The sequence below is a fragment of the Suillus clintonianus genome, assembly GCF_016758775.1.
Source record: "Suillus clintonianus strain FC179 chromosome Unknown DEU56scaffold_183, whole genome shotgun sequence".
In the NCBI taxonomy this organism is placed as follows: domain Eukaryota; kingdom Fungi; phylum Basidiomycota; class Agaricomycetes; order Boletales; family Suillaceae; genus Suillus; species Suillus clintonianus.
Genome location: NW_024539407.1, coordinates 41,648 through 66,867, shown reverse-complemented (window position 1 = coordinate 66,867; position 25,220 = coordinate 41,648). Strand labels below are relative to the sequence as shown.

The window sequence follows — 25,220 nt, the reverse complement described above, 5'->3', positions numbered from 1 at the left end:
GATCAATGGGACACTCGAGACGTTGCGAACGGGAGGGCTCACCTCAAGGCCGTGGTAAGTAGTATTAGTTCTGACTGCTCATCATCCTTCCTGAACTTATGTTTATAGTTTGACAAGTATTATAACCGCCAACTCGGGCACCTGCCAAAGAACCCGCTCCGCCAACAAGACCCTTTGCATGAAAATCGGTACGGTGATGCGTGGATGCGCGAGGCCATCAAAACCCGTCAAGCTGCAGACCAACGTGCTCATAATCCTCGTCAAGAACTCACGATGTATCTGTCTTCGCCGCTAGAGGAAGCTGACAACATTGTTGCCTGGTGGGGAGTAAGTATTCTCATCATGACCTGTTTATTTGCTACTTAAATTGTTCCTTAGCTTCACTCGTTGCAGTATCCTACTCTAGCACGCATTGCACGAGACTACTTGCCCATTCAAGGCAGCTCCGTCCCCTCCGAACAGGCTTTTTCGAGCGGAGGGATCACTTCTACTGTGCGACGCAATGGACTCGCAGCATCCACATTCAGCTCGCTGCAGCTATTGAAGGCAGCATACAAGAATGGCCATGTTTCCGCAAAGGTTGAGGCAGAAGCAGCTGTGTTGGATGTGTAGCTACGAGTACAAGTTCTATCTACGTTTTTTTGCGCACTGTACAATATCTACGTTTTTTTTTGCTCACTGTAAAAAAATTTGGGTTCGGTTCACGTTCGAACGTGAAAATAACCGGACCTGACCATTCCGAACCGTTCGTAGAGGTCCAGTTCGGGGTTCGTCGAGTCTGGTAGAACCGGACCTAGGTCCGGTTCTTGGTTTTCGCTCATCCCTCTGTGAACCTGACCGAACCGGACCACGGCAGCACTAACCTCACGGCCGCCACAGGAGAAAGCGGCACCTCTCGCATTCCGACTCTGAACAAGCCAGGAGGAGGTACCGCAGAAACCAATGAAGAGAAGAGTGCTGCATTGGCGCAAGCCTTCTTTCCCCCTCCTCCAGCCGTCTCTTCGGTGCCAGCAGACCAAACCTACCCGGAAGCAGTCCCTACGCCCGCACCCATCACCAAGGACCAAATCAAGAGAAGTATATCGAAACTGGGGCCTTACAAAGCCCCAGGCCCAGATGGGCTTTGTAACATCACCCCTATTCGCTGCGCCTCCTTGCTAATACCCTATCTACTCCCCCTTTTCAGAGCAGTATACACCCTCAAGACCTATTACGCCCCTTGGAGGGACTTCACGACAGTGGTGTTACGCAAGCCCGGAAAGCCTGACTACTCGATAACCAAAGCTTATCACCCAATCGCTTTACTCAATACGACGTGCAAACTGTTAACAGCAGTAGTAGCCGACCAGCTAACATATGTTCTAGAGCACCACAACCTCCTACCCAACACACATTTTGGGGGGCACCCAGGACGGTCGACTTCCGATTCGCTTCATCTCTTAGAATCCACGATTAAGGACGCATGGCGTCAAGGTAACGTAGTCTCAGCCCTTTTCTTAGATATCGAGGGTGCCTTCCCTAACGCAGTCACTGACCACCTCTTGCATAACATGCGCAGCCGCAGAATCCCAGAATCGTTAGTAGGATTCACGGAATGTTTACTAACGAGCCGACGCACACAGCTAAAGTTCGACGGACACCTATCAGAATGGATCCCAATAGCAAACGGCATCGGGCAAGGGGACCCGCTCTCCATGATCCTCTACCACTTGATTGTGTAGGGTGAATATATCAAACTGGCTTATAAGCCTAAAAATGTGATACATCCAGTGTCCAGCCTATCCATTCAGTCCATTCAGTGGTGATATATCATCTGTCCATCCATATACACAGCCGCATTTTTCGCATTTTTGAAACTCAGCCATTTGTCATTCCAGCATATGTTATGACTGGCTTCCAAAAGCAGAAATTCACAAAACATATCCCATTTTGGTCACCTCCTCATGTCAGGCCTCCCCACACTATTCCCACACATCATATTTCCGCATTTTTCAGCCACACAGTGTGGGAATTACCCCACAACACCAAAAACATTGCTCAATTTGGTCACCCCACAATATCAATTATTCCCACACCCTTCCCACATCATTGCAGCTTCACCACCACACCACAATAGCCCCCCCTTCATATATAAGTAGTAGTTCAGTATATATATGTATAATATTATATAATAGACCGCTTTTTTTGTCTATTTGTGTGCCTGCTCCTCCTCCAGGGCCTTTTCAAAATAGGGTAGGGTACAGAACATTTTCGCACTTTTGCCCCTTTGATAGGGGTGTGTTCTATTATATTCAGAACATGTTTATGAGCATATATGAGTAGATTCCCATCTTTATTTCACCCTCTGAAGTGTCCTACATCAATAGATATAGCACATATGCAATAAAACACAGAATATGTTCCTATTTAATTATTTCTAGATGAACAGACTTGGAAAATTTATTTCCAGCATCTATTCAACAATAGGAACAATGTATCAGGAGCCCAGGACCATAGGATACTCCCCTGTTGCATGGTGTGCCCCCCTCTTCTGGTGGTTTACCCCCTGTGAATTTTTTTCCTGTAGGACCGGACCTCAATTGAGGTAGGGGGTCTATTTCTATGTATATTTGAGGTAGTTCTATCATACAGCTGACCCAGGACACACATAGGATCCTGCTACAGGAACAAAAACATAGAAAATCGCATTTTTGACACTTTTGATGTTTTTCAGTGTTTTATACTTGCACAAATGACCAGCCCTGCTCATATATAATTAGTAGTACATTCACACATATGTTCTATGCCAAGGATCAGCCCTACATAGGGTGCAAATGTGATATATGATGTACAGGGGGTATTTCTACTGATAAGAAGCCTACATAGTATTCAAGCCTGTGATAAGTGATCAAAGACCTGGGGTACATCCTATATATTGCCCTGAAGATATATTTGAAGTTTTAGAAAGATCCATCAAGGACTGACTGAATGACAAGTAAAATCACATATGTGTGAAAAGTGACAATTGACATCTTTTCACACAAAGTTACATTTCTATATGGTACAGCTCAAATATTTCATTAAAAATATGTAGGATACATTGTAAACTACTAAAGGAACCTATACTACATACTGCCCTGAGGCTAGAGGGTGGTAGAAGGAATGTGGTATATATCTGAGTTGACCCAGCATTAAAGTCCAACTACTGCCCAACTGACCATTTTCGATGTTTTGGGTATTTGAACTTTCCCACACTCAATTCCTTATCTATTTCACTTCCTCAGCACTCAATTCTTGTTGGATTGTTCTGTACATTTAGGCCTATGATACTAAATATATTTGACATCTACTCCAGGTGTCTGATTATTAAATTTCAATGTATTGAAAGTATGGGCTCCTTATCAGTAGAAATAGCAAGCATTCACACTAACTCAAACCCCTGGCCTATTTTGAGCTGATCCTTGTCACAAAGAGCAAGTATATATACTATAATAATGATATATGAACAGGTTGTATTATTTGTGCAAGAATAGGATACTAAAAACATCAAAAGTGTCAAAAATGCGATTTTCTATGTTTTTGTTCCTGTAGCAGGATCCTATGTGTGGCCTGGGTCAGCTATATGATAGAACTACCTCAAATATACATAGAAATAGACCCCCTACCTCAATTGAGGTCCGGTCCTACAGGAAAAAATTTCACAGGGGGTAAACCACCAGGAGAGGGGGGCACACCATGTAACAGGGGAGCACCCTATGGTCCTGGGCTCCTGATACATTGTTCCTATTGTTGAATAGATGCTGGAAATAAATTTTCCAAGTCTGTTCACCTAGAAATAATTAAATGGGAGCATATTCTGTGTTTTATTGCATATGTGCTATATCTATTGATTTAGGACACTTCAGAGGGTGAAATAAAGATGGGAATCTACTCATATATGCTCATAAACATGTTCTGAATATAATAGAACACACCCCTATCAAAGGGGCAAAAGTGCGAAAATGTTCTGTACCCTACCCTATTTTGAAAAGGCCCTGGAGGTGGAGCAGGCACACAAATAGACAAAAAAAGCGGTCTATTATATAATATTATACATATATATACTGAACTACTACTTAGATACAAGGGGGGACCTATTGTGGTGTAGTGGTGAAGCTGCAGTGAGATGGGGAGGGTGTGGGAATAATTATAATTATGTGGTATTCCATATTGGGATGATGTTTTGGGTGTTGTGGGGTAATTCCCACAGTGGGTGGCTAAAAATGCGAAAATGCGGAGTGTGGGAATAATGTGGGGAGGCCTGACATGAGGAGGTGACCAAAATGGGATATGTTTTGTGAATTTCTGCTTTTGGATGCCAGTTATAACATATGCTGGAATGACAAATGGCTGAGTTTCAAAAATGCGAAAAATGCGGCTGTGTATATGGATGGACAGATGATATATCACCACTGAATGGATAGGCTAACCACTGGATGTATCACATTTTTAGGCTTATAAGCCATATTTGATGTATCATTCTAGCACTATGGCCTGCCTCTACATCATCTACGATTCAGACCTTGTGGATATCGCCATAGGACACGAGAAAAAAGAGCGCACTCTCGCCTTCGTCGACAACACCGCATTTTTGGCTATAGGTAAATCATTCCACGACACTCACGCGACCCTCAAGAGCATGCTGGAAAGGGCTGGAGGTGGCTATGAATGGGCACTCAATCATAATTCAAAATTCGAGACGTCAAAATTCGCACTGGTAGATTTTTCGATGAACCATACCAAAGAACGCCCTCCGCTTATTACACGAGGTACTACGATAACGCCAACATCCACGCACAAGTTCCTAGGCGTTATACTCGACCAAGCACTCAGATGGCAGCCTCACATTGCCTACGCCATCGCAAAGGGCACTGCTTACGTGTTTCAACTGCGCCGCCTTTCATCTACCTCTACCGGGATTCCCTTATCACTAATGCGTCAAATCTATCTAGCGGTCGCGATGCCCAAAATGTTATATGCAGTCGACTTATGGTTCAGACCATTATTCACCGGCAACTCAGACATCAAGCAAAAAGGTTCCATTGGAGTCGCGAAACGTATAGGACGAGTACAACGAATCGCCGTGCTAAGTATCACAGGTGCTATGTGTTCTACAGCTACTGACTCACTCGAGGTACACGCCAAACTACTCCCAGTGGAACATCGCATGCAGAATCTATGCTACCAAGCCGCAATTCGATTAGCCGCGCACCCTCCCTCTCACCCGCTCTATACTCCAGTACGACGCGCCGCCAAACGTTTCGTCAAACGCCACCGTTCCTCCCTTCATCATCTCTATCGAGCTTCCGAAATAGACGTGGACTCCGTTGAAACCATCACACATAACCGTCGCCCACCCAACACCTCAGCCCCATACTCCATCTCCATAGCCAACTCACGCGAAAACGCCATAAAAGACCACAACGACAATCAAGACTCCATCAAAATTTACTGTGACGGTTCGGGACTGGAAGGCAACGCTGGGGCAGCGGCTGCGCTCTTTCGCACAGGACGTACTCAACCTCGCACCCTCAGATTCCACTTGGGTTCATTGGAAGAACATACAGTTTATGAAGCGGAGGCAGTGGGCTTAACGCTCGCAGCGCAATTACTAGCAGACGAAGACGACGTCAAATTCCCAATTTCGATATACGTGGACAATCAGGCTACCATTAAATCCGGTGATCTTTTCACCACTAAGCCCGGTCACTACCTGATAGACCACTTCCGCAGATCAATAACGAAGTTGAAAAAAGCTAACAGAGGTGATAGAAACTTTGGGGTGGTGGTTAGGTGGATATCTGGGCATGACGGAGTTGCAGGGAACGAAGTGGCTGACGAAGAAGCGAAAAAGGCCGCTAAGAGTAGTGAGGAGAACAGCCCAAAAGAACATCTCCCCCCATACCTTCGTAAAGGAATCCTACCCAGTAGCGTATCCGCTCTGAAGCAAGCGCAACGACAGGAATCCTCCGAACGCTGGGCCAGACACTGGCTTCAATCACCCCGCTTTCAACACACTACCCGCATCGACCCTCGTACCATTTCCGGCTCCTTCATATCCCTTGTTAAACACCTCCCAAAACGCCATATCAGCCTCGTTCTTTGGCTTTGCACGAACCACGTCTCACTCAACTTTCACCTCCACCGCATGGGAAAAATACCGTCCCCAGACTGCCCCCACTGCGCAGGGACCACGGAAACCGTCAAACACTTTCTGTTAGATTGCCCGCAGTATGCTCGCGAGCGCTTCATACTCACCAACGCACTCAAACGCAACGCTTCATCCATCCCATATCTGCTAAGCAACGTCAACGCGATTAGCCCACTCATCAAGTTCGTCAACAGCTCCGGCAGACTCAAACCTTCCTTCGGTGACGTAGCCCCTCCATCCTGATTGAAAATAATGACACCACACGCAGAACCAGACACATCCAGACTTACACGCACCATCAACGACACTCACGCACCATTAACGACACTCACGCACATATATATATATATCTATATATTTATTCACTCGCCGCCGAGGGGACATTGGCCCATCAACGCCCATCAACGTCAATCTAACGGGATCTCAGTCGGTAAAAGAGGCTATCTTCATTATCTTCGTTCCCGCCACCTCCCACTTCCCCTCGTACACGTTCGCCACGGCGTACCGAGTACATGTCACATCCACCAAAATTCACGTCAGCGACAACAACAACCACGACCAGTACAACCCAGGCCCCGTGGAGTAGAAGATCTGTGCGTCTAAAACTGCCGGCAGGAACGGAGGACCGATGAGTACATCGGGGCATTCGCAGGATTTGAGACGCGGTGGGGAACACAGGTGTTCCCCTAAAAACCTTGATAGCAATGTCTAACATAGGGTAGTACACCCCAATAAGACATAAATCAGACCAAAAAAAAAAAAAAAGGGTCATACAGTTAGAGGATGGATGTGAGGGAGCGGGGAACTCGGTGGCCATATGACGATGATATTTGTGCTAGATATACCACCACCATCCAGTGCTTGCATGACTGAAATGAGATAGAGGGATAATATCCGTTCCACTCAATAGATATGATGTCATGTTCGAAGTGATGTAGCGGGCCTTTAATAAAATGCCGGTGATGCGAAAGTGATCGTAGTACCAGCTGGTTCTAGTACGTACTACTTAATAGATCTCCTTGCATAAGATCAATCATGATGCCAGATAACACACTTACCATACAGCTGTCAACGCACACCCTCAACGTTCAACGCTCAATTAAATGAAAACGGCAAAAGCCACCATAACTTCGCTATGCAGTTGATGCAGGAGTCGAGCTCTGCTCGCGTTATTCGTAGGGTAGAGACATGGATTGGATTGGAACAACGCCTGTGCTTGATTAGACAAACTGATTGATGTGGGGAAGCGTACAAAAATCAAATTGGTTTGCACGGGCAGAACAAAGTCTCGAACACAGCAAAAGATGAAAGAATGTAACTTTAACTGTTCGTGATTCCTCATGAACAAGATAACATACAGCTGCCAACGCACAACCTCAACGTTCAACGCTGAAACAAATAAAAACTGCAAAACATGCCACCATAACTTCACTATGCAGTTGATGCGAATGCAGGAGTCGAGCTCTACTCGCGTTATTCGTAGGGTAGAGACGTGGATTGGATTGCAAAAACGCCTGTGCTTAATCGGACAAACTGATTGATGTGGGGCAGCGTACATAGTTTGCACGGGCGGAACTTCCACTTGAACACAGCAAAAGATGAAAGAACGTACAGGATTCGATGAAGCGGTCTAGGCCTGTAGTTGTCAAGTCTACAATATCTCGGACCTCATAAATTCCCTGATGAATGTGTTGAACAATCTTGCGACTGTGCTCGCCACCCGCTTTGATCAGTGGCAGAACCCCTCAATTACCACAAAAATCATGTACGAACAGATTTTTTCGGTGTTCAAATATTCCGCGGATTGCAGACTATTGCAGACCTGAAAATGTAAGTTAATTCAAAGTAGCACTATGCTTCGAACGAGGGCGAAGTTCTTACACATGACTATCCCCTTTCTACTTGCTGTGATCAATCAACGGTTGTGGTTCATGAGTTCGGATTCCAATTTGAAACGGCCAGTGCACCAGTGCACGTGGTAGCTGGCGCACGGACTCGATAGTATCCCTCCATTCTGATATGACCTACTACGTCTCAAATGATCCCGCTTGGTGGCCGTTCAACGTTCATCAGTAATGCTCGTTTTTAGAGGTTCGTGGAGAGCAAGCGGAGATGACGATGTTGTTGACGTCTCACTATCATTGCACGTGAGGGTGCATCGGGCAGCAACAAAGCCACGCTAGTATTATCTGCCGCCCATATGATGCCTCTGCGATATATTGTGAGCCGAGCATCGGGGCACCCCTCCTGAGCTTCATCAATGAATGCAAGTAAATAATTGACAGAGAAAGACGAGAGCAAGAACAAATATGTGTAGTTATAACATTAGATTCTCGGACATGCATGATTAGGCACGTTCACCTATGCTTTCACTTCATCATCAGGCCGGGCCTGAACTAGACCAGCCTCCATCGCCATAGAACGGAAGATGGAACTCTTGTTCTCCAGCAACTTCTGTGGGGACTCGAATTTTGCAATCTAAATTGGCCAATCAATACATCATGAATGAACGACATTCGAGTATTCTTACCCTTCCAGCATCCAAAACTAGAACCCTGTCAGACTCCATGATCGTGTTTAAGCGGTGCCTATATGTTGACCATATTAGCATTACTAGTCGTCGACGATGGACATGTGACATACGCAATGGTTAGAATGGTCACATCGCGGAAGATTGGACCCCGGATAATTTCTTGAATCGCTCGGTCGGAATCTAGATCAACTGCAGATGTTGCTACAGAATCATGTACATCAGCCTTGCAGAAGAACAGGACTTCGCTCATACAAACCTTCATCGAGGACGAGCACTTTAGTCTAGGGAATGTCGGCCGTCAAACCTCACAATCAATCAAAACGAAGACGCGTACCTTGCGCAAGAAAGCCCTCGCGAAACACAAAAGCTGCCTCTGACCTGCTGAAAGCGAGGAGAACCAGTTCTGTGGTCGCTTAGTGAGCAATACCTCGAGACGGAAGTACAGCCACCTACCAGTGAACCTGTCGTACTCAAAGCATACGACAGAACCAGACCGACCAATCCCGCATCAACATCACTGGTCGCAACGGCAGCGACAGTCAAAACATCTGTGACGAAAATAATGATTGCTCCAACAAACTCCAGTCTGACTGCAAGCCAGCGGTTGACGGAAGTACTGGGGAGGTAGCACAACTGGTTGCGATCAATACGGCGCGCGTTGCTGGCAATGAAAACAGATTGCTGGTCGAAGGCCCGAATGGTGGAAATTCCGGCCAGGGATTCCGAGAACCACGCAAAGATGGGTGAGCGGGACACCGCATCCAGACGCTTGAGTTCACGCGACGTCGAGAGATAGTACCTATCAATAGTGTCAGGATGATTCTGGAAGAAGAAGAAATCCATTCGTACGCGGTAACCTTGGAGTAGAACCACACCAGCGGAACGACGGCGATCAAGAAGGGCAGGAAGCTGAACCCGATGACCAATACGATAGAAGCGTAGACCGCGCTCGTGCGTACCATATTTTGGATCACTCGCGCCAGGATTTGATCGACAACATGTGTCGCGAGAAAACAAGTTCAAAATGCTGCAACAAGAGATGGTTCGTACTTAAAGAAATCATTGAATAGTTCAATGTAACGCACCGTCCCGTTGGCGTTGTCTCAAAAAAGCTCAGAGGCGCACGCATAACCGAATGCAACATCTGAACATCAATAAAAACACGTCATCAATACTTTGAACGCAACACTCACCGAATGATTCCAGCACCACCGAAGAAAGAGCGAAGGTCTTTCCCTGTCGCTGCAATGGTCTTTGAGGGTTTAGCGGGTGCCATGGTCGTCCGTGCTATAGCAGGGTGCGCGTGGTATAGTCGCGTTCACACCGGAGCGCGGAAGCAGGTCGCGTCACAAATGACACGCTCTGTCACGTGTTCGCTGTGACACATTGACACTTGAGTCGGTAAATTTGAGACCTTATCATTACAGTGTGTTGCAAATGACTTTAGAATCTCGTTTTCAAAATTGTGTTTGTTCCTTTGTTTTGACGTGTGACTTGTGTCACACTTGGTCAATCATTCCGGTTTTCACGCCACTGCCAGCCAGGCTAGATTATCTGATGATCAACTAGAGTTTGCACATTTTAAAACATCTGTATCTCTACAACACATCCACATAAAAATATAATTTCTTGACGGATAGATAGCCTGATATTGAAAGTACAAGACCCGCTGGTTTTTTCTTTCAAAATTGACGTGTTGAGTCCAGCGGAGAGTTACCGCGCAGAAAAGTGTGATTTTCCCTAAGTATGTAGATTCAGACTAGAGCCGATGCGCGAACAGATTAAAATATTTAATATTTAGCATCTCTGATCACTCCTGAATTCAATTCAGAATGCGCCAGAATATGAACAATGGAAAACTGTTGGAATTTTCTTAGAAAACTAGCTCAATGTCTTGCAAAATCACGCGAGTATGGCCAGAGTTACACAAAATCGTTGCGGACAAGGCCATATATTATAATTATTTAGTATTGACAGTATTGACAGAGGGAGTGCCGTTAAGTTCAGATTGAAGATACGAGTGTCAGAGTGCAATTGATACACCCTGAGGTGGAGGAGACAATATTTTCGAGTCGTTGATGTGACAGAAAGTCCCGCATTTGGCTATTACAAACTATTTTACAAACACCGAGCTCGCAAAAAAATTCTCGTGCATTCTAAAGTCATTTGCAACACACTGTATTTAAGTATCATAGTACTACTAGTACTATGATTAATTCCCGTCCTTGCACGGTGTCATATGCCTTGCACACGCAATTCCACTCATTTCCGACTGGCCAGCTACCCCGACTTGCAAACCTCGTCCAAATTGCTATCATGTGCTATGTATCCCCATTCACCACGAATCGACTTTCTTCAAGGCGTCCGCACCACCAGCTGGCTTCACCGTGACAGTGCAGGCTCATGATGCTGAATGGTAGATAAGCAACCAATCTGCATATGGAGATCAGGATGTCGTTGAATGGAACGAGTACATACTTTTGTACGCTGTCCTTCTCTTATGCTATCGCAGGTTGCAGGACAAGAAGGATGTCGGTAAATCCATAAAGAACTACGAATGCGCCACTAATCCCTGCCCTGTCGCCCCGTGACACTGTTCAATCTAGCTTCTGCGAAGTTTGGTAGTCGCCAGGCTAATGAAACGTGCCTCAACCTCAACAACCCTGGCTTTGTTTTTTTAACACACCCTTGATTTACGTCCCACTGACCCATCACCCAGCCCCATCTTGTCATTGCTCTGCTATCTCATTCCGCGAACAGAGTGTTCACTTCACAAGGTTGCACTGGCTTTCTATCTGCGATCTACCCACCAAAGATTCCTCCATCCGAGTGCAGTCACGCCCACGGGCCATCAAAGATCGCTCCTCGCGTCCCAGACGCTTATGCCCGATAGCCCCTTTCCCTATTGGCAGCCCATCGCAAATTACAACTATAAGCTCTGTGCACAAGGATCTGACTAAGAAACGCGAGTCAGGGCTTCCGAATGAAATGCGTCTCCGTCTCGCTTAACTCTGCCTGGAGACTTGAGTCTGAAAGCGTAAATGCAAAAGATGTGGTAAGGGCCCAGGGTTGGCCTAAGGCGACTGACGAAAACTGATTGCATAATGCACCATACTAATTTCATCATGCAGCCCGCAGTTAATGTATCGATGTTTTAAATGGGTGGCGGGGAGTTGTATAGTCTGCGAGGTGCTCGCCTACGTTATCATCACATGAATGGGTACGATTTTCGAGTCGATGTCTTGATCTGTTATGACGTTGTTAGTTTTTTGTACGGTAGGAGCCTGATCTGAACGAGAACGCAAATAAATGAACAAGCCAAATGGCATAACTTGCCTCTCTCGAATCCGGAGCGTCAATTATGGTCTGCGGAACAAATAACTTGAATAAATATTACGACGAAATATTTGCAAATACTATGTCTAGATCTCCTTGAAATCTGCGCTGCAGCACCAAATAAATAAGTACAACGACGAAACTTGAAAATCAAGAAAAAGAGCCAAATTCTCCTGCTCCCTGCATAGCACCAGATTACCGTTAACTTCATCGAGCATCTCCCGTGCTACACGCCACTGCCTGTCGATATATGCACGCGCTCCTGGAAAGCGATTGAGGTCATGCCGGTTGCTGCGTCAGAGTCAGCCACGAGCCGAGCGTGATATTCTCGAACGCTAAGGATGAGGCGTGGTCCTAGCACAAAGGACTGTATGACTATCAAAATCTGATTAAAACCAAGCAAAATCTGTGTGTCGAGGGAATATGTGTCCTATAGAAATGATGAACCGCGGTCGCACGCAGAGGTCAGCAAAAGATTGACATACGGCTAAGATCGTCGGAGACAACTCAACAATGACGGTGAAGCAAGACAAGGCAACATAACTAGCGCGTTCAATCATTCAGCGGAAAAGGGAACAATATTCACAATATGAACTCACCTCGCAAAGTAAAGCACGTGGGATTTTATCAACACCGTGAAACAGTCGCCGATAATCCCTCCTGCTGAATGTTGTCGCAGTTCACGGAAGTGTTTTACAGCAATCCAGACTGCGAGACACAGCACAAGGACCTCCCAGATAGTGCCAAGTATCCAAGTCATGGAATTCAGAAGTAGGGAACTGTCCGCATAGTCAATCGTGCATGCATAGGTGCCAGAGAGAACGAGTTCCTCTGGTATTCATCAATGAGCGCCATGCACGGTTTTCATTCACAATTAAGTGTACCCCCTGGAGAATCTCTCGTTGTCATTACCATGACCACTCCGTCGAAAATGTTGACAGCCAAGCACACGACGACGAGAAATACCAGGATCCTTGTGGATCGTTGATACATGGCATGTAACCGAGTGATCATGATGACTGCAACATGTTTCGGTCAATTCAATATCATAGGTCTTGTAACTGCACAACTCACCACACAGCATTGGAAATGCCACAACATTCGTCCAATCCCACAAGAGGTACACTATCCGGCCTGAGAAATACGGTTAGTGATGGGCCTTGGGTGGATCACACACTAAAAAGAGACTCACATCTGTAGCAGTTATGATAGTAAACGAAGAAGCTGGTCAAGAATGACACTCACCCCTACATGGTGCCGTGGTTAATTGAATGGGAATAGCAGACATCGGTGCAGAAGACTCACTGCATCTGTCAACAAAATCGTCGGAACACCTGTATGCCACTGGTCAGAAAAAACAAACACGGTGAATGCAAGAAGACATACGCAGGATGTTCAGGCTGAGTATGCGAGTTGGCTGATTAGCACGACACCAATTGTCAAACCTTCTGAACATACATGACAAAGAATATTCCAAGATAGCGCACCTAGGATATTGTCAAGTCAGCACAAATTCACAACAGGCAAGGTACGTACACTCAGATAGAGGACGGTCATCAGGGACCAGCGTTGTCTCTGTCGCAAATCAATATTGTTCTTCTGACGTGGAACTGTGCTCACCCAGATCAGTTCGACCTACAAACAAATCTTAGCGAGATGGCTGCTCTGGTCATAGTATCAACATACCTCTTGTCCAAACGTAAGGGCTGGAAATACGTGTAGGAAATCAGCAATTCTCTAATGTTATGATGCTCACCCCAATCATATACCACTCCAACGAAGGCGGCAACTGGAAAACCACAATCAAGGTCAGGTCAAGGCATGAGCACCGAAATCTGACTGCTCTTCACGAACCTACAAAATAGCTGCCAATACGCCAAGCGTTGATGAGTGGCCAATAACTAGGGTCGTCTGAGACTAGTGTCATACTGTTAGAGGATGGATGTGAGGGAGCGGGAAACTTGGTGGACATACGACGATGATATTTGTGCTAGATATACCACCACCATGCAGTGCTTGGATGACCAAAATGAGATCGAGGGATGATATCCGTTCCTGTCGATGGATATGATGTCACGTTCGAAGTGATGTAGCGGGCCTTGAATAAAACTTTGCCGGTGATGCGAATTTGATGCCAGCGATCACCGCACCCCGCGCCAACGGCAGAATCGTTTAGTGTTGGTGGGGCAGTGTCTTCCCTTCTATCGAGGTCGTTCACTACAGGTACCAGTAGATCTCTTATATTGTCGATCTTCATTCTAATAGCCAGTGTTGTCAGCCTGTGCAGGGAATAAATAATGATTTCAAGATGTGGGGCTCAACGTACGTATAACAAGTTGGTCATAACACATTTGCACGGGCAGAACTTGAACACCGCAAAAGATGAAAGAACATCTAGAACTGTTCGTGATTTTGTCACCTTTGTTCTGATGCCATTCTCACATGCTGGTCATCATGCATGATGGGCGCAGTATTTTCGAATTTGCATCGTGGAGTTGGTGCGGTGGTGAGAGGCATCACTTTTCACAGCCAGAGATATGTGCATCATGATCGAAATTCCGCGATTGATATCTGGTGAAGATACAACACCATCCCTATACTCAAGATAGCAACACGGGGGAAAAGAAGAGTGGGAAGCACCGTGAATGACCGCATCAAGCCTGACTTGTTGTTCTTCAATCTAGTTGCCAGCGTACACCTTCGACGTTGAATACAATAAAGCCCGATGCGAAACGTACCACACTAAATCCATCATGTAGTCGATGCCGATTGGAGTGATAAAATCGACTTCTTCATCCGCTGTTCGTAGAGTAGCCGTGGTATGGAATACCGTCAATGTCTCACGTGAGCCAGGACTACATAGTACACCAACACCCCCAGAACACCCACTGAAGATCAAGATTCGAGAATGCAGAGCCTCCAGATCATGCAGAAATGTGGTCTGAATTTGAGAATGCAGAGGCTGTAGACGGAGAGGTGATTGGTGGATATCACTACCACCTGCCGGGTGTAACAGGATCAAACCAGGACGATAAGTTGTGGGATTGGTTGATGGTACAGCATTAAAGAACCTACTTGTCTTTAGCCTCTGATTAGGTCTTTGGCGATTTCATCGTCGTGACCGATGTGGATCGTCATAGGAATGTTTCTGTGCTAGAACGTGGATAGCTTGATCAGAAAGATTTCACCACTCCAGGGCCTGTGCGCAGTTGGATATTCAAATGTTGATTTATTCGGAGTGTTTAGAATACGTTTCGAGGGATACAGCATAGTATTTGAACAAGCTATATGCCGTTAATAACGCAGGAAAGCGGGATTCACATTCAGCTAGGGCAATATCCTCGAACGAAGTCGGAGATAACTTCATCGAGTAGGTACTGAGATCGATAGTTCCGCCTCCGGCATCAACAACGATGACTCCCTGGCCGTCTGATCGATCTTCCTCCTCGTCCGAGTAATCTGGCACATCTATAAGGTTTTTAGAGATTATATCCGTTGCAACCATGCCGGTAAAACAGAAAGGAAGACTTGCTTCGCTCTCAGTCAAGAGGTGCATGTGAGATTACTCCTCCTTAGATGAGACCAGCGATCTCGACAGCGCGTCTAACCTGTTACCTGTTGTTATTGTCGTTGGCCTTCCCAACCGTTCGGATGCGTGAGCACGACAGACAAAGTGCTGGTACCTTCAGAATTCGAATGTCGAACATCTGGCTAAGACTTGCGTACCAACAGTTGGAATGGAGTGTCAACGAGATACCGACATAAACAACACATGTAGCCCAACCAAGCAAGAGAGTTAGCGTAAATCGGGTATCCAAAGATCAGTCACTACCAAAGGGTATACACCAAAGTGCGAGGCAAACATTGCCCCAACAATCTCGGTCTTCTTCTTGAATAGGTTGTTGTGTCGCCGTCTGTGCCTGAGGCTGACGCTGAGGAGTCGAATGTGGCTGCGATATAGGCTGAGCTACTGCTGAGGGCGGCTGACCAGTCTGAGCTTTCGAGTTAGTCTTCACAGGGGGAGGCGCTACGTAGACTCTCTGAAGATTGGGTGATGTATAAGTACAGCATAACGAGGGACACATAATACACAGCTTACCTTTTTTTCTTCTTCCAAAAGAGACGGCGTTTGGGGTGTTGTTGCATCGCAATAGACCCCCTTGCAGTAAGACGATATCGAGAGGGAATGAAGAAGTTCCAGAGGCGGCGAGCCGAGGAAGCATGAGGACGCTGGGAACGAGGAGATGGACCTGATGGTGCCAAATGATCCCGCTTGGTGGCCGTTCAACGTTCATCGATCATCAGTAATGCTCGTTTTTATAGATTCGTGGAGAGCAAGCGGGGATGACGATGTTGTTGACGTCTTGGCACTATCATTGCACGTGAGGGTGCATCGGGTAGCAACAAAGCCGCGCTAGCATTATCTGCCGCCCATATGATGCTTCTGCGATATATTGTGAGCCGAGCATCGGGCCAGCCCTCCTTAGCTTCATCAATGAATGCAGTTAGATAATTGACAGAGAAAGACGAGAGCAAGAACAAATATGTGTGGTTATAACATTATATTCTCGAACAAACATCTCGGCACATAAAAATGTGTGCATGATTAGGCACGTTCACCTATGCTTTCACTTCATCATCAAGCTGGGCCTGAACTAGACCAGCCTCCATCGCCATAGAACGGAAGATGGAACTCTTGTTCTCCAGCAACTTCTGTGGAGACTCGAATTCTGCAATCTAAATTGGCCAATCAATACATCACGAATGAACGACATTCGAGTGTTCTTACCCTTCCAGCATCTAAAACTAGAACCCTGTCAGACTCCATGATCGTGTTTAAGCGGTGCCTATATGTTGACCATATTAGCATTACTAGTCGTCGACGATGGACATGTGGCATACGCAATGGTTAGAATGGTTACATCGCGGAAGATTGGACCCCGGATAATTTCTTGAATTGCTCGGTCGGTATCTAGATCAACTGCAGATGTTGCTACAGAATCATGCACATTAGCCTTGCAGAAGAACAGGATTTCGCTCATACAAACCTTCATCGAGGACGAGCACTTTAGTCTAGGGAGTGTCTGTCGTCAAACCTTATAATCAATTCAAACGAACGCACGTACCTTGCGCAAGAGCGCCCTCGCGAAACACAAAAGCTGCCTCTGACCTGCTGAAAGCGATGATCCGGCCTCCTGAACTGGAGCATCTAGTCCCCCAGGGAGTGATTCTATATATGCCTTCAGATGGGCCTGTAGAAGCGTTGTCAGTAAGCATCAGGAGCATACGCATATTTCACAACGGACATGTTCCAGAGCGGTCCATATGTCAACGTCCTGGTGCTCGCCAACAGGGTCGATGTTCTCTCGCAATGTGCCCTCGAACAAGTCTGGATTTTGAGGAACGATGGATATCGCGGTACGCACTAATGATAGCTCAATCAAAGGGTGCCTACACGGATATCGTTAGGAAGACGCACAGTCATGCAGGCCAAGTTTGCTTATGTCTACTTTATCAATGAAGATAGTTCCAGATGCAGGCTCGATGATCCGGAAGAGGGCGAGAAGAAGCTGCAAGAATCATCGTCACAGTCCAAAAACTGACAGCAAATATCTTACGGATGATTTTCCTGCCCCAGTCCGGCCACATATTCCTATTTTCTCTTTGGGTTTCTGGAGCATTTGCGGTCAGCGTGCATTTGTGAGAAAACTGGCGCATATAACTGACTATGGTCATAGAAATATCCTTCAGGACCAGATCAAGCTCAGGCCTATACCGTGCCGAGTACTCCCTAAACCAGACAAATTCAATACAAGTTCGTGCATATAACATCACGAACTCACCGGAATTCAACTTCCCCAGCAGTGGGCCACTCAGAGGCAGGCTTGTTCTCAGGGAGCTCATAAGGAGCTTCCGGCTCAAGGTCTTTCGCATAGTGGACGATACGCTCGACGCTAACCACGTTCTGTTCTACTTCACTCGCGGAGCGGACGAACCAGTTCTGTGGTCGCTTAGTGAGCAATACCTCGAGACGGAAGTACAGCCACCTACCAGTGAACCTGTTGTACTCAAAGCATACGACAGAACCAGACCAACCAATCCCGCATCAACATCACTGGTCGCAACGGCAGCGACAGTCAAAACAGCCGTGACGAAGATAATGATTGCTCCAACAAACTCCAGTCTGACTGCAAGCCAGCGGTTGACGGAAGTACTGGGGAGGTAGCACAACTGGTTGCGATCAATACGGCGCGCGTTGCTGGCAATGAAAACAGATTGCTGGTCGAAGGCCCGAATGGTGGAAATCCCGGCCAGGGATTCCGAGAACCACGCAAAGATGGGTGAGCGGGACACCGCATCTAGACGCTTGAGTTCACGCGACGTCGCGAGATAGTACCTATCAATAGTGTCAGGATGATTCTGGAAGAAGAAGAAATCCATTCGTACGCGGTAACCTTGGAGTAGAACCACACCAGCGGAACGACGGCGATCAAGAAGGGCGGGAAGCTGAACCCGATGACCAATACGATAGAAGCGCAGACCGCGCTCGTGCGTACCATATTTTGGATCACTCGCGCCAGGATTTGATCGACAACATAAGTGTCGCGAGAAAACAAGTTCAAAATACTGCAATACGAGATGGTTCGTACTTAAAGAAATCATTGGATAGTTCATCAATGTAACGCACCGTCCCGTTGGCGTTGTCTCAAAAAAGCTCAGAGGCGCACGCATAACCGAATGCAACATCTGAAAATGAATAAAAACGTGTTATCAATACTTAGAACGCAACACTCACCGAATCATGAAGATGCTTTGAACTCCGAAGAGAGCAGAACACCCAAATCAGGAGCGCAGCACATGCGCCTAAGAAAATGGAAACAAAATTGAACAATCCATATCCCAGGAAATACTTGTCTGTCAGTCCCGCGTTGGCACCCATCTCGCGGTTATGCTCGCCCCAGAGCCTCAGCATGAAGGTTGACATGACGGATACCACTTGCTGCAGGACCGTGGCAAACACAAATAACAGGAAGCCTTCCTTCGATGCTGCATGGAGGTACTGTGAGTACACTTCCATCTTGACGCGACCCTGTTCACTGTGCTCCTTCGAGATGCCTTCGGAAGTGGCGTCGCGCAGTTTGGGCGGTGCAGCAAGGGCGGCTTTTTTGAAACTTTCTCTGCGTGATACTTTCTCTGATACACATTCAAGCTCTCCAACAAGGGTGGCTTGCATGTCTCCCTCGCTTGTGGTAGGAGTGGCCATGCCGCTGGACCGTCCAGGTGTGGTCGCCCCAGAGTTGGGACCGGTCGTGGCGTGACCGTGACTATTATCAATTAAATTAGAGTGCGTCAAACATCATGGATTGAAACACACGTACACAAGCTTGCGTACTTCACTATCCGGGTTCGACATCAAGTCATTGTACGAACCACACTCCAAGATAATACCGCGGCGGAGGTAAACAAGTTGATCGAAATACTTGAGATACGAGATGCTGTTGGTGACAAGAACGCGCGCTTTGGTTGCGAGCAAGCCTTGAGGACCAATGACACGATCTGTTAGTGTTATGTTTCGTTAGTCAAAGGAGGCAGCTTGCGACCGGATGCTTTTTATTCACCAAAGACGTGTCGGGCAACATGGGAATCCACGGCAGCTAAGACATCATCAAGAAGAACCCTGCAGGACGCATGCGTCAGGAACACATCATATACGAACAAACGACACTCACAGATCTGCACGAGCATAGATCGCACGAGCAAGCGCGACGCGAGCACGTTGACCACCGCTGAGCTGAGAGATCATTTGCCTTTGACTGATACTTTACTATCTCAAATTACTTACAGTAATGCCTGTGAAATAGACATCATGAACATTAATATTGGGTCGCAGAAGGGATGGACAAAAACATACCCTTTTCACCGACCTCCGTCAGGTCACCTTGTGGGAGAAGCTCCAAGTCGGGCTTCAAAGCACAAGCTGTGGCAAGGTCAGTCCCGATCTCATACAAATGACCATGTACATACCTTCAATAACAAGATTATAGAACACCTCATCATACTCGTGCGAGAAAAGGATGTTTTCGCGAACGGTCGCAGAAAGAATCCTGTTCGCCTGTAAGCGAACGTGCTAGAAAATGCCACATATGCAACGCACCAAGGATTCTGAGCAGCATAAGCTACATTGCCGAACAAAGCCACCTCACCCTCCGTCTTACGCATGTCCCCGATAATCGCTGACAGCAAGCTACTCTTCCCGCTGCCCACACGACCGAGCACACCCACTAACTCCCCCTTATGCACCGTCAAGTTGATATCTTCCAGAGCAGCTGTAATATCTTGTTTGTTCCATTGGAACTCGCCGCCTTTGATTGAAAGCACCTGTAACAAATGTGAATATTGAAGTGTCCGTCAAGTAGCTAGATAACTGCCGACCTCGTCACCACTGTTCAGACTGTTTTTCTGCGCCTTTATAAACGCGTTTTGTTGCAGCTCCTCAGCGTGCAGGAAGCCTGATAAACGTTTGACGGAGACAATTGCTTCGATGATATTCGACGTGACTTGACTGAACTGTGACACGGTCAACGATTGCTGAGATTACTATACAACCGCTACTCACCATTGCGAGTGGGAATTGAAGAAGCATGAACAACGAGATCGCAGGGAAGATGACGTCGGCTGTGAGCGGTCGCGACGAGAACACAGATGCGGCGGCAAAAGAACTAAATGCTACAATCACTGAGTGAATTGTTCATTAGTTGTGAGCAGCGAGTCAAAGTCAGGGTACACACTAGGAATGCCTCCCCAAAGTGTCGTGTTGAGAGCCTGATGGATGTGAGGATGAAAACCTGTTACTTTGTTTGAGAATCGATGCGTACCGTTACGATACCAATTTTCTTCAGCATCGTCAGCTCCAAATCATTGCGCACGTGCAGAACGCGGCGAATGAATGCATATTCCCATGCATAGAGTTTGATACTGCACGGCAATCGATCGATTATTAGCTTCTCTGCGAGCACGAGGTTGACGTACCTTTTAATATTGGCCAAAAGCTCGCTCATTAACCTCGTTCGCCGATCGCGGTTCTTCATTTGTTGTTCCTGCATCCTCTTCAGCATCCTCGCGATCGATGTATTTAGCGGAATAGAGATTATCATAATTGCAACTCCGACAAAAGCCGACCATCCGAGAAGGTTGTACAAGGATACAAAAGCCAGCGTAATCTGACGATATCATGAGCATGTTTATTTATAAAGAATGAACTACCCTACCTGGAACGGTCCAGAGATCGCCATCAGACCGTAGGTGCATAGTTCCTGCAGCCTGCTCGCGTCGACAGACATCAAGTTGACGATATCTCCAGATGCTCGATTCCCGCGCTCATCGCTAGAGAGCACAAGAGACTTTTTGTAGATGGCGGTCACCAAGCCTGCGCGAACACGCATACCAGTCTCGAAACAAATTTGAAAGTACTGTTCACTTCGGTCAGTACTGTAAATACGATCACGTTGACCGGGTTTACCTGGTGGAGAACGACGGTTTGCGACATCGATGCCACAAACATAATGATAGCAACGGCATATCCCTCGAGAGGGCTCGGACCAACAAGGACGTTGGCCGTGCCTTTGGTGCTCTGATAGTTAGAAATATATGCGAGGAGCCATCGAAGAAGTTGAGGTTGCAAGAATGCGAGGCCGTCCTGCAAGAGTTTCAAGAATGCGGCACCCATATACGGGCCACCATACGACAGAAACAATGCGACCCAAAAGGACGAGCTGCAGCTCGGTCGGACAATGTACAACCTCTGATAAACATCACACTCACTGTTTGTCCAGAGCGGACTGTAGATCGTTTCCAAGATTCTCTGACTCGTCACGGGGGAGCAAAGCAGGCAAGTCGTTTTCCGTAATAATCTCTTTCGAACCTTTCTTCATCAACGACGTCAACCACGAAAATGACCAAATGCTATACACATTGGCCGTGACCACTGGACTCTCCGAATTGTCCTTGACCGAATCATCAGGAGAGATGCACTCCAGCGCGTATGCCGGGAGAGCAAAAAGTTCTACGGCCCATTTTGAAAGAATCTCGAAAAGGTCATGTGAAACTTCGTCATGCATGAACGATCTGGTCCATATTGCCAGCCCGGCAGTGTAACAAGGCCAAAATAGTAGGAGAATGGTTGAGGATGAACGTGTCCGGCGATGGTTCAGTCGGGTGAGTACCCAGGACGCAATCAGCGCGAGTGGTTCGAGGACGTAAGGCCATACGACTGATGCTGTGTGCCTAAGTGACAAGACGAGGAAGAGTTTGAAGCAGGACGTGACGATGGCCAGCCCCAACAAAGTCTGTCCGCCCAGTTGGTAACAGGTAAACACAAAGAGCTATCTGAACGCACCAGCTTCGCCCACAGTCGCCAGTGACTTTTCCGCGATATATCACGAGAGGGAAGACATTTTAAGGTCCAAATTCTGCAAGTCACCGATAGTAGCAGTAGAGCCAGAAGAGATGTCAAAAGGACACCTTCCTCAAAGCAAAGAGTGAGGTCGAATTCACGAAGCTTGGACACAATGTGCCATCCTTCGACGTTCCGACAAGTCGCCATAAGGCGCGACAATGATATCGATGGCGAAAGAGTTCTCGGTCGCAACTCGGTCTTGTCAATATTCCTCTCACAAGTTGTCACGACTGGCTGTTCGATTACAAATTTATACGTATCGACCATCATTTGGCTGATGCAATCAACTCAATACTATCGTATATGTGCATCACTAGTAGTGCTAAAATTAAGGTTCATTGGACACGGAAGATTTGAGGGCAGCGTCGTCCGGGCCGAGGTTCGCGGACAGTTTGAATGAGGTGGCTGATGCTTCATGAAATAAACTGCGGCGACTCGACTTCTGGTCCTGATAACGTATCTTCGGCTGTAGAGAAGAAATTCGAGATGGCGAACGATCAGGCAGAGAAGGTGCAGGCGCCTTTCTCGCAGCAGCAGCTGAAGCGAGGTTCTTGATCGATAAATTCTCTCCAAGGGCCAAACGGAGGCGGCGCTCCAAACGGACTTCCGTCGGTGTGTGGGGTACTTCTTTTTCCTTGATCACGAGTGACTGCCTCTTCAATGCGCTGGCTCCAAGTGTCTTTACGAGAGTTTTGCGAAGGTCGCATGTCTTCTGATTATGCGGACTTCGGGTCGAATGATATGACGGATTGATGTTGTCGAGGTGTACTTGCGGCTCTTTTACTTTGCGCCTGATTGCACTGTTTGCGAGTACCTTAACATACTCTCTTCTCCTTAGGGCAACTTGGAATACGCTCGAAACATTCTCAGGGTGATGAGAGCGCCAGGGTACCTGAGAAGCCAAACGTGGAAACAAAGGTGCATATTTGATGAGACTCATTCCGGGTGCTCTCGTTGGATAACGTGGCTGCTCAAAGATTGTGATTATACGCCAAGAAATACAATGACTTATGCATACCAAGCCGAGAACACGATGAATTCCCTTGAAGAATTTTACACTCTTCGAAGAAACGTATAGATTGTCAACGCAGTGAGATTCAATCGCCTAGATATGAATAAATAAAGGTCTCAGAAACGAGTAACGAAAGACAAAGGTGAAACATCATACCGGGAAGACCATCAGCGATCCTGTATAGAGCCCTTTCTGGTACACATGCCATCTCGCTGAGTAGTAAAACATTCTCCACTCGTAAATTTCTCCTTGGTTGATGATGTTGAGGAACTGTTCGAGCAATGGTCAATGTTGAGTAAAAGTGTAGGTCATCAATATCACTGACCTTGTCATGTGTCTCTTTACAAACTGTCAAGGAATTGGTCTTGACAGAACTCCCAGGACTGGCACTCCGCTTCCACTGGTACTCGACGGTATAACCGAAGATTTTGGATGCCATAAACGCAACAAGACTGATCGTTGTAAAGAAGCTGGTAAGGATGAAACGGTAGGCAGTGTCCGCTGTGTACATGACACTATCAGCTAAAGGGGGATGTAAGGGAGGTGAACCGCTCACGATTCAGAATTGAATACATATAATGGGACCCGTTTCAGTCCAGGTCAGCCTCGACTTCAATATTGAAGTCTCAGAAGTTAACAGTGCTTGGCTGAGGCTGACATTTGTAGCTCGACATGGTGACCAATAGATCACTTTTATCTTGAGCATAGCCTGGCATGACCTGGCGAGCTTCAGCACCTGGTTAGCGTGTAGCAAAAGTATGCATTACTAGGTTGACCTGACACTTTGAACTCACCCCCGTGACCACCAGACCCTTGAGGTCCGCGCCGGACCGAGTCGGCTGACTCGGAGGTCCGCATCCGAGTCGGACTAGCAAAATTTGAAGATCACACTGATTCACAGTACTTTCCGTTCTGCCTCCGCATCATTGCCATCTCAAGCTCAAGCTTTCGAGCATGTGCAGCAAACGTAAAAGTCGAAAAAGGGTGTGGGCCTAGCATGGGCTCTCCACTGCTCACTTCAGCCCGACTTTCAGAATCAATAATCACTCGGTCTGCGGTTCTGCAATTCTATGATACTGCAATGACAGTCACTGATACAGCCCTGCTAGCCATGAACGGGCTCTCCATTGCTGATACTTTTATCACTTCAGCCTGACTTTGGACGATTCAATAATGGCACAACCTTCGGTCATTGCGATCGCGCCGCAACCATCTTGTCAGCCGTCTCAGGCTCCTTTCAACATTCTGTGCGGAGACACCCGAGCGTCTAGTGTACAGTACTTCGGCCAAATACATCCATCTACGCCTCCTTATTGGCGATGCGTCGCGTATTGACTTTCGTATTGAGTTCATTTGAGGCATCAAATTATTCCTATTTGGAGTCAGCGCACGCCCTTCAATTCTCGAAGAAGAGTCCCCCTGTTAAATACTACTGTCGTGTTGCCTTTTCCTTTCAAATGACACGACTCATTACAATGATGTTACTAATACCTCTTGCGTGATCTTGCAGGGGGAGCCGCAACATCGACTTGGTGTCCTCCTCCGTTGGTAGTCCCGTGCGACACCGGAATTGTCATCCCGGCCAAATGTTTTTCTCAGGTCTGTGTCAAAAAATACATTTGTTTTGGTTGCGAGCTAATCTGGCCTATACTATTTATTCTGCCAATGCCATTGTGTGCAATCTCGCAATAGCCGCTCGAGAAGTGAGTTTTTT

General features: G+C 46.9%; 5 protein-coding genes across 5 annotated transcripts; 1 reads left to right on the top strand and 4 right to left on the bottom strand.

Moving 5' to 3' along the window:
• Positions 1-5,806: 5,806 nt before the first annotated feature.
• DEU56DRAFT_704198 (uncharacterized protein) lies at positions 5,807-6,073 on the top strand (the record flags this gene model as incomplete). Its single annotated transcript, XM_041347366.1, has 1 exon — positions 5,807-6,073. A coding segment is annotated over one exon (267 nt), but the record flags the coding sequence as incomplete, so codon positions are not given.
• A 2,457-nt stretch (positions 6,074-8,530) lies between these two features.
• Positions 8,531-9,978, bottom strand: DEU56DRAFT_762035 (P-loop containing nucleoside triphosphate hydrolase protein; the record flags this gene model as incomplete). Its single annotated transcript, XM_041350626.1, has 9 exons — positions 8,531-8,647; positions 8,700-8,757; positions 8,813-8,903; positions 8,959-8,983; positions 9,037-9,151; positions 9,184-9,729; positions 9,788-9,804; positions 9,828-9,846; positions 9,896-9,978. 9 exons carry the CDS (start codon positions 9,976-9,978, stop codon positions 8,531-8,533), a joined length of 1,071 nt encoding a protein of 356 aa, XP_041201194.1.
• Positions 9,979-15,859: 5,881 nt separating this feature from the next.
• DEU56DRAFT_919826 (uncharacterized protein) lies at positions 15,860-16,261 on the bottom strand (the record flags this gene model as incomplete). The annotated part of the gene is made up of 2 exons (XM_041358338.1): positions 15,860-16,065; positions 16,138-16,261. 2 exons carry the CDS (start codon positions 16,259-16,261, stop codon positions 15,860-15,862), a joined length of 330 nt encoding a protein of 109 aa, XP_041201193.1.
• A 151-nt stretch (positions 16,262-16,412) lies between these two features.
• On the bottom strand, positions 16,413-22,722 carry DEU56DRAFT_985240 (P-loop containing nucleoside triphosphate hydrolase protein). The gene is made up of 30 exons (XM_041360051.1): positions 22,435-22,722; positions 21,861-22,384; positions 21,559-21,811; positions 21,308-21,508; positions 21,069-21,259; positions 20,915-21,014; positions 20,828-20,861; positions 20,656-20,774; positions 20,472-20,606; positions 20,194-20,417; positions 20,064-20,143; positions 19,951-20,016; positions 19,882-19,889; positions 19,769-19,830; positions 19,658-19,716; positions 19,418-19,595; positions 18,835-19,363; positions 18,727-18,785; positions 18,486-18,665; positions 18,090-18,435; positions 17,882-18,039; positions 17,766-17,829; positions 17,657-17,710; positions 17,518-17,608; positions 17,345-17,463; positions 17,165-17,290; positions 17,087-17,111; positions 16,941-17,031; positions 16,828-16,885; positions 16,413-16,775 (listed from the first exon to the last, which is right to left on the bottom strand). The coding sequence occupies exons 1-30, from the start codon at positions 22,639-22,641 to the stop codon at positions 16,659-16,661; spliced, it is 4,458 nt and encodes a 1,485-aa protein (XP_041201192.1). The 5' UTR covers positions 22,642-22,722; the 3' UTR covers positions 16,413-16,658.
• On the bottom strand, positions 22,723-24,287 carry DEU56DRAFT_842653 (uncharacterized protein). The gene is made up of 5 exons (XM_041355050.1): positions 24,063-24,287; positions 23,832-24,007; positions 23,663-23,776; positions 23,513-23,599; positions 22,723-23,461 (listed from the first exon to the last, which is right to left on the bottom strand). Exons 1-5 carry the CDS (start codon positions 24,079-24,081, stop codon positions 22,823-22,825), a joined length of 1,035 nt encoding a protein of 344 aa, XP_041201191.1. The 5' UTR covers positions 24,082-24,287; the 3' UTR covers positions 22,723-22,822.
• Between the last annotated feature and the right edge of the window lie 933 nt (positions 24,288-25,220).

Bases quoted from the DNA above. Each gene is read 5' to 3' on its own strand.
- DEU56DRAFT_985240 (XM_041360051.1), bottom strand. From the start codon at position 22,641: ATGGCGACTTGTCGGAACGTCGAAGGATGGCACATTGTGTCCAAGCTT. The intron at 18,436-18,485 runs GTACGAATGGAT...CACTATTGATAG, and splicing joins TTCTACTCCAAGGTTACCGC to GTACTATCTCGCGACGTCGC. The intron at 17,112-17,164 runs GTACGTGCGTTC...GACACTCCCTAG, and splicing joins CGAGGGCGCTCTTGCGCAAG to ACTAAAGTGCTCGTCCTCGA.
- DEU56DRAFT_842653 (XM_041355050.1), bottom strand. The intron at 23,600-23,662 runs GTATGATGTTTC...ATTCATATCTAG, and splicing joins GATCGCTGATGGTCTTCCCG to GCGATTGAATCTCACTGCGT. The intron at 23,462-23,512 runs GTATGCATAAGT...ATCTTTGAGCAG, and splicing joins TTCATCGTGTTCTCGGCTTG to CCACGTTATCCAACGAGAGC.